At 36.2% G+C, this 9053-nt stretch overlaps 1 protein-coding gene across 1 annotated transcript; it reads right to left on the reverse strand.

The window, feature by feature from the left end:
* Positions 1 to 5684: 5684 nt before the first annotated feature.
* LOC117567736 (pancreatic triacylglycerol lipase) lies at positions 5685 to 8579 on the reverse strand. The gene is made up of 4 exons (XM_034247921.1): positions 8338 to 8579; positions 8124 to 8278; positions 6139 to 6615; positions 5685 to 6085 (listed from the first exon to the last, which is right to left on the reverse strand). The coding sequence occupies exons 1-4, from the start codon at positions 8577 to 8579 to the stop codon at positions 5685 to 5687; spliced, it is 1275 nt and encodes a 424-aa protein (XP_034103812.1).
* Between the last annotated feature and the right edge of the window lie 474 nt (positions 8580 to 9053).

Genomic DNA, 9053 nt, shown 5'->3' on the forward strand with positions numbered 1-9053 from the left:
AACTTTGATCACGAATTTGTTAAACTTGCTGTTGGAAATTTGCAAAAACGTCGCCCGCACCATAAAAATGAAGTTATAAGCAAATTTGAGGCACGTTGCTTGCCTTTTCTTGCCTTTTAGTTAAGCACGTTGATTGTTCAGTCAGAAAGTCAGTCAGTACAGAGAATTTATATATATATACATATATATAGAAATATAGGCACACGGTTTATCGCAGTGAAGCACTCTTTGGAGTAGAACATTTAGTTTTTCTTTTGCAACGCAGAGAGAGAGAGAGAGGTTTTCCAACCCCCCAAGGGTGGACTTGTCCAGTTAGCTGCCTAGCTAGCTCGGCAGTCAGCGGCCTGACTGCCAAATGAACGCTTTTAGTGAAAATTGCATTTTGAAAATGACTGCAGGTCGCCATCCCCATCCCCATCGCCATTGCCATCACCGTTGCCTGTTTGCAGGACACTGGTCGAAGAATGGCGTCTAGGGAACCTACAGCCCCACGATTAATATTTCATCTTTCATGCTCATTTGCACTTACACCCACACTGCCAACAGCAACAGGAGTGCGGTGTGGTTTTTGTTGAAGGGCAACAGAACAATGGCCAGACCGCTCGGCATGTAATCAAAAGAAAACGTTGCCGCAGGCTGCACATCGTCCTGCAACTTTTGCCTTCTTCTACTGCACTTCTTCTTAAGCGTTCGCTTGCATTGGGGACGTCTTCAGAGTCGTCGACGACGACGACGACGACGACGATGGCGATGGCGAAGGCACCTGCTGTGAGTTATTTACAGCCACTAGAGGGCTTTTTTGTGCACAAGCACATGACAGAATCCAGAAGCCACCAGGAGCCAGGCAAAAGGCGCCAGGAGGAGCCAACGCTTGGTTGGTTGGTTGGTTCGTTGGTTGGTTCGTTGGTTGCGCTTGCTTTGCCTCAAGCCTCGAGCCCAATGCACGCTGCGTCGTCCTGCCTTCGTCCTTGTACAGCTATTACACATGGTCGGAAACATTTGAATGTGTTTATGTGTTAGCTTCTATCGCCCAGGCAGCAAAGCAGCAAGCAACCAGCAACTAAAATGTTTCCGTTATTAAGCTAAAGAAACACTTAACTTTGCCAGGATCACGTCACAACACCACGAAGACGACGACGACGACGACGACGACGACTACGACGATAGCACCAGGTGTATGCAGGTGGTTAAATTGGCGAGTGCTAAGCCAACGTTAATGCCTTGCTTTTTCAAAATTGCAAAGCAATTCAGAAAGGAAATGTAAAATGAATTGATGAATGCTCCGTGTAGAAAATTCCATTTCAGTGTCAGTTGCGAGTATTCATAACACACTTTATGTAATATGATATATAGAGTTGACGTTCTATATCATATTTCATAAAGCGTTCAGTTTTTTTAATCATGCGTAACTCTAGCCAACTATTTATGTTTGCCTAGAAAAAATTAAAGATAACTTTCAAAAACTCTAAAATAATTTGTGATTTACCTTACTAGCATTAATGTGTTTATTAATTTTAATTATTTTACTGCAGTTAAAGCCCATTTTTTAGTTTGCTTGTTGTGTTAGTTGTAAGTTATAATAAAAACTTTCAACCGCCAATTTGCAGTTACTTAATTTGAAGCATCCTTAGTATGCTTTTATAAATGTGATTAAGAAAGACTATAAAAATTAACATTTGTTAAGAAGAACTGATATTATGTATAAGCTACTGCTATAGTAAAAATATAAAAGAAGATCATCTAAACAAAGAACTAAGAATTAGGAGTTAAGAATTAAGAATCAAGATTTAAGAATTAAAAATTAAGCATTAAGATGTATGTTAATGTAGATGGACTTCTTCAACAGATTATCCGATTTTATCTGGATTATATGGAAATGGTAAATTTATCAAATATCTTCTCTATTTTCTTAGAAGTGTCTGTTTTTTTATAATTGCAGCTGCTGCTGTAATGCATAATGAATGAAAGAATATTTGTGCCAATAATGTTTTAAAAATCTTGATTGGTGAGAACACCGTAGCTGCATTCAAAATTAAAAACAAAATATTTATGATAAAGAAAGCTTTGTTTTGAATAAGCTTGAACCCAGATTTTAACCAAAATTGAAGGTCAAATTTTTTCAAAATATGTATTTCTATGCACATTGATTTGAGTTGTGGTAAATAATAACACTGTTGATATTGTAGTAAAAATGTTTTTAGTAGATGTTACTACAAGGTTAAGCACAAGAGTCGCTAAATAGAATCGTAAAAAATCAATGAATGGTCCCAGGAGTAAAAATTGAAAAAAACTGGACTTCATTGAAAAAATTTCCAAAAAAAAAAAAAAAAATAAAGAATACGATGCTATAGTAGCACCGGGGCAATTTGTAAATATTTCAGTACAGAAGTTGGTCAGACATCGAGTAGGAACATGAGTATGGGAATGAGAGTACTCTATAGTAGTATTGTTAGGAGGGCCCATAGCAACGACAAAAGGTTGCCCAAAATGAAAACTGAAAACAGGACTCTCATATTCTCATACCAGTCTCAGAGACACACTCACACACACATACACACACTTTTATACACACCCATTGCGTTGCAACAAAGTTGAAAGCATGTTATCCCTGTTTCGCCTTCTCGTTCGTTGTCGTTCTGCAGTTTACAGTTAATCGTAAAACAACATGAAAAGCGAAAACAAAACCTGAAATTCAATTTTCGCATTGTAAAACATAATTTTCTACAACTTGACGTCAGCTTGGCCCTCTACTTCTTCTCTCTCGTTCACCTCCTGGTACTGCGAGTAGTTAATATTTGAAGTCTACATGAAACTTGCACTACTTATATTTCTGCTTCTAGTTATACCCGGTTAAGCAGAGTTAGAAGGTTATTATATTTGGTTGGGAAAAGGATATTAACTTCGTGCAATATATAAACACATATTAATCAAATGAGACCATAAAACTATATTCACAGCTGCCTCTAAACTTTGAGACTTATAGAATTTAAAAATCAAGCTAGAAAATAGAATGTAAATCTTGATTTAAGATTTTTTTGATCTTAAAAACAAGTCTTGAAATAAGATTCTAGATTTTCAAACATTTTTTACTTCTGTGTAGGCAGTGCTCGATTGGGCAGCTCTGTTTTTGTAAGATTTGATTGAAATATTAAACGTTTGCTACTAAGTAGAAAAATAAAATGATGAATAAATATTTTCTATTCTTTAAAAATTGCATCCGGGTATCTCACAGCGCGCACTCTCAACTGCAGCTTATTTCGATGTTTTTGTTGCTTTTATTCTTTTTGTTTTTGTTTTTACTGCATACTCATAGTGCACACTCCCCGGTCTGCACTCTCCCCCTCCACCACTCGAGCTGCGAGTTGCGAGCTGCTTCCTGTTTTCGAATTTATGACGCAGTCGTCGTCGCTGGCGTTGCCGTCGACTTCGAATGACTTATGCGAGTTTCATTTCTATTGATCCTGATACCAACCGGTCTAGGGTTTAGTGCCTAGTGCCCAATGCCCAGTTCTGGGTGCAGGCCTCGCCAGTGTTAAATTGTTTTATGTCCATCGTACTGTATTGTATGTCCGTGCATATATAGAGAAGAGAAGAGTACTGACTGCAATGTTGTTGGCACACCCCTTTTGCCTCTAGACAACACTGTCTTTTAATTATGAACGCTCACTTCTACAGTTCCAATGTACGTACGTGTGTATTCGTATAAGAATAGCTGGCCATAACTGGCAGGGTCTCGTCCAGTTCACTTTAATTACTTAGAATACAACTCGAACGCAACCAATTGAAAGCGTATGACATACTAGTATTGTGCAGTGTTTGTTGTTGATTCGTCATCAAACAAAGGCGAATCGAACATTGGAATTGTAAATAGTAAAGTTACATTTCAATTTGTTAACTGAGTTTTTAAAGAATGCAAAAAATTGCAATACTCAGTAATAAATTTAATAAGCAAGAGTGCGGGACACAATTCGTAAATAAAATAATAGTAAGAATAAATTCTTTTAAAGAAAGAAAAGGAAAGAAGTTCTTATTTCAAGGTTATCGTCGCAGTACTAAAACTTTAAAATATTGTCGAAAATATAAAAAAAAATCTTAAAGATAAAAAAGACATCTACATTTAAAGAACATTGTCTTCCAATATATTTATGTTCTTGAAAGATAATGTTCTTATATAAGAAATAATTCTTAAATCTTTTTGTAAATTATTATTATAAATTAGTAGCTCAGTCTGTAAACGCATCAGTAAAAATGTAAGGCAAAATCATAAAGAAAACTGCTGTTGACAAATTTTGGAGAGCAGAAAAAAAAGAAAATAACAAAATTGTAAGTTAGAAAATTTTCTATTTATTCTGTTTAAGAAGCTTTGTTTATAAAATGTATTAATTTTAACGTTTGTCTAAATGTACATACATATATCACGCATTTACACGCAACATGTTTTTCAAAAGTATTAAAGTAAAGTGTTCGAAACATGTGTAACTTTGTGCATTCATGATTTTTTAATCTGCTGTTGAAAATCGATATCCACTTCAGATTAACATGACTAACCAAAATCCGTAGGCTCTCAGCGACCACATGGACAACACAATTAACGACATTGGCTAGGTTGTTGTCAACATCAGCGACACAATTGTCGTCATTAACCACGAAGTTGTTCACAGTGCACAGTGTCGAGAGTTCAGAAAACAGTGCACAGTAGAAAAAGTCTGTTTAAATAAATAAGTTGAACTATCTGTCTGACAGCAATTAGGTCAATCTTATACTCAACGAGCTATGTTAATTTTAAGAAGTTTTTGAATTTAAAATTTAAAATAAAATAACAAAAGAATGTTTTTTGTTGTATTCTGTGTAAAATTTTTTAAATTCTTCAATAATCATATTATCAAAATTAAGTTTATATAAATATTTTATGTTTGCTTCCTTTAACTATTATTTTGGAGTCTGTTTATAAAAATCAAGCTATATTTATAGAAGTTGAGCACAACATTTGAAATTCGAAAATATTGACTATTTGTAAGCTTCTTTTTTTATTCACTCACTTTAAATTTACGACTTTGCTCGGCATTCCAAGTAGTTTTGATCAGCAGTTATGCAGATCTTCAATGAATTGCAAGTATTCGCCAAAAGTTACAGTTTCTGCATACCAAAGGCATGTTTATGGGGGTAAGTAGGCAGCGGATCGAGTTATTATTGAAGGTTGATGTGCTTAGTGGAATTAGTCAGACAGAAGAGCTTCAGAAAGATTGTTTAACTACTCAATAATTTCACCGGCTTCATGTATTTAACATTCAACAAGTAACATAGTAAAAACAAATCTACAATTGCTTTATCGATATAACTATTTATTCTAATCATATACAGAGCAAATGATATCTGATGGTAAGATACAAAAAAACATGTACAAGAAGGATAATAACTTTATATATTACATAATTTTAAGACTATAATATATAAAAAAAAAACATTTGCTTAATTCTATTATTGTTAAGTTTGATTTTATGAATTATGTTTCACAATCTTTTCGTTTTGGTTATTCTTTTCTGTGAAATTTGTAATTAAAGTTTAATGAAAATGAAAAGAAATAAGTTATAGTTCGATATAATTTATGAATTGTGGTTAAAAGCTGTTAGTATTGAATTCGCTGCTATCACTAGCGAATTGAAAATTGATGATGTTTATAGCTATTAAAAGTGACAACGATTATTTCTTCGCGTCCAGCTGCGAGTCCAATAACGTCGTCGTAGTTGCTCGCCACCTGCCGCGGACTTTGCCACGGCAATTGCCGTTGTCTGTGGAATTTTCGCTGCTCTTGCAATGAGTTTGCGTGCCCTTTTCCTTTGCCAGCGTCGTCGTCGCTCCCAGCGCTGTCGCTGCACATACGGATGGCTGGAAGTGGTGTCGAAATAGAAGCTACCTTGTGTGCGACGCTGCGAATGAATGCCGAAGCGAGCACGTCGATTGCCATTGCATCGTCCGGCTGCAAATTCTCGATAGCTATCGCATTGATAGCCGACAAATGGATACTGGGGATCCATGGACTGCTTAAAGAAGATGGCAGCTGCCGAGTGACTGCAAGCAATCGGATCTAAGCACAGAAATTAGTAGAGAACTATGCATAGTATTCTATTGTTAACTCACTTGTGTTCTGCATTTCACGCAGATTGACAAACATCAAACAATTGCGTTGCGGCGCTCTGCCACCATTCGGATAGAAATCAGCATGACCGCACTTTAAGCTGGTGCCCAAAGTGCCGCCTGAAGTGTGCAGCACTTGAACGAACTGTGCATCGGTCTCGTCTAAACGGTATTTGGGCGAGACTGCCGCTGGCAGCGTGAACAGCGGTCCAGCCGGATCGAGTCCAATAATCTGCTCCACCTTGCCGAGCAGCACGGCTCCCGCATAGCCAGCTGCATGTGCGCCCAAGCTGTAGCCCGCCAGCGTCACGTTGCGTCGATCGAAATGCTTGGGACGCATCTCCTCCAGAGCAATGATTATGCCCGCCACTGTGAGGCCAACATCGAAGATAGACATCGAGGCGCTTTTGTAATCGTTTTGCGAAAGATTTCCCCAGTCCACAACGCACACATTGTAACCCTCGCCAAATACAGTCCAGTCTATCAATGAGAGGAAAGAGAGTCTTAAATAAAGTGCGAATACAGATTGTGGTTAAAAAGTACTATATTCGAAATATACCATATAATGTGTCTTAAATAATGTGCGAATACAGATTGTGGTTAAAAAGTACTATATTCGAAATATACCATATAGGTCAAAATATACCAGATTTGCCGCTATACAGAAATTTTCAGATCGCACTCAAATTTCTAGGAATCACAAATACCATAGTTAAACTCTAATATGCGCTATTATATTTTAAATATGTATACCAAATTATTATACCGCAAATATACTAATATACACCGAAGGCCATATTTGGTATATGATAATAATATTGTAGTTCATTTAAAGAAACACTAGAATTATTATTCTTGCTTTAAGCTTATAAAATTAGCCGAACTGAAGTTAAATTGTCATATATAAAATGTCCGCTAGTGTGTTTAAAGTGTAGTAACGCGAATATTAAACTGCTGCAATGCCTATCACTCTGCCAACATATCACTGCTGTTAAAGTTAAAAGAATTCTGACACAGAAAAATATGGCCTTTGAATAAAATGTTAAGAGTTTTATTGTGCTGATGGATTAATTCTTTACAAACAGCAATGAATTCAATTGAAATGCAGGTGATGTGAATTATTTTTGCGATATGCAGTCTGCAGCCTGGAAAGATGCTTTTAAAAACATTCTCAACATGATGAAAAGAAAATTGACAGCGAATCATAAATTCATTTAATTTACTTTAAATTGTTTAATAAAATACTTTACAATCAATTAATTTTACTAATTTATTTTCCTACTTGAATTCACTCTTTTTATTTTAAAGGCTTTTTATAAAGTTTTTTTTTATAAAGTTTTTAAGTTTATAAAATTATACCTCGTCTTTTCAGCTACAAATTTGGCACTTGTAACATATCTGACACATTATTTGCCTCATTCTTCTCTCTTTCGCTCGCTATTTAGGGCTCACGCTCTCTCTGCTAAATTTGAAACTTCAAATTCACTACGAGACTTGCATGACCAGTTAAACATAGTTACCAACGATAAGTCTTAATAGTTGGCGCCCTTTTGGGTGAATTTATGAATATTTATGTAAATGTTGCTCAAAAACAGAAGTTAATGCGGAGGGAACAAAAGAAAAGAACACGATCGAAAAGACGCAAATAAATTCATAAATAATAAAAAGACATTTATTGTATAATAAAGTCCATAAAATAGTGATGATGATCATGACTATTGATTTTTTCGTTTTTTCGTAAAAACGGTTGCAACTTTAACGGTAAAGCTTCGAGTTTTATTGGCATCGCTCAATCAGAGAAAGAAATAAAGTATGACAATTTATGTGTCTATCAAGCAAACATTAAGAGCAGTCTTTTAAATAGCTACAAAAATTAAGTCTTTAATTCTAATTTATGAATTGAATTATAAAATCAACTTTAAGTTTATTAATTGAATTTCTCTAAGACTAGTCAACAAAATTGAAGAATTTTTATGGCGTTTACTTACTCAATAGTAATTCTTGGACCCAATCCTTACTGCCCTGATCATTCCAACCGTGCAGAAAGAGAGCCAATTTCTTTCTGGCATTCAAACGTCGGAATCCGCTGAGGTCTCCCAGCTGCAAATTGAAATTTCCCTCATACCCATGATCCGTATCGGAGCTGTTTTTTGTTTGATGTTTCAGCAGAAAATCGAAAATACAATTCGATGACATACTTACATTGTGCTGCATTTAAAAACAATGCCATAGTTGAGATGAGCGCGTTCAAGGCTGCTTCTCAGCATTCTCTCCTGCATCAATCGAAAACCCTTTTGTAGTATATTCCATTTATGCAAATGCGCTTGAGAGCCACAAATGCTGCCGAAGAGCAGCAGACAGCCATAGATCCAGGCAAATGCTGCATTGCAATTTTGTCGTTGTTTTTGTTGGCTGCTTTGCCGCCAATTCACGTGTCTTGGCATGCAAATATTTTACACAGTTAAAAACAATGAAGAAAACCGATAAAAATAGATTCAAGTTGTACTAAAAATGATCGCGAAAAATTTTTGATATGCCGAAGCGCGAAAGCGTTCAAGTTGATAAACAAAAACAGAAAAAAAATAAAACAAAAATAAATTCAATGAATTCCGGCAGAGAGACAAAGAGAGGGAGATATAGAGACGGATAAGCACGAGCAACGAAACGAGAATTATATTGAATAGTTTGGACCGCTTGGCTTGCCCCCTGACATGCTACTGATGGCAGCGCCAGAGCATCTCTCGTAACAGAAGACCAATTCGTCGCTTCTCATCGCCAATAGCCGGCTCCACATCCACAACAACATCCACATCTAGGCCGATGATGACCCTCGCTGCTGCAGAGGCTACTGTCAAATGAGCTTGATGGCATGACAAACTCGTGTTCTTGGAGCCAACTTACTTTGTGTTTTGTGTTTG

The sequence above is a fragment of the Drosophila albomicans genome, chromosome X (assembly GCF_009650485.2).
Source record: "Drosophila albomicans strain 15112-1751.03 chromosome X, ASM965048v2, whole genome shotgun sequence".
Taxonomy (NCBI): Eukaryota; Metazoa; Arthropoda; class Insecta; order Diptera; family Drosophilidae; genus Drosophila; species Drosophila albomicans.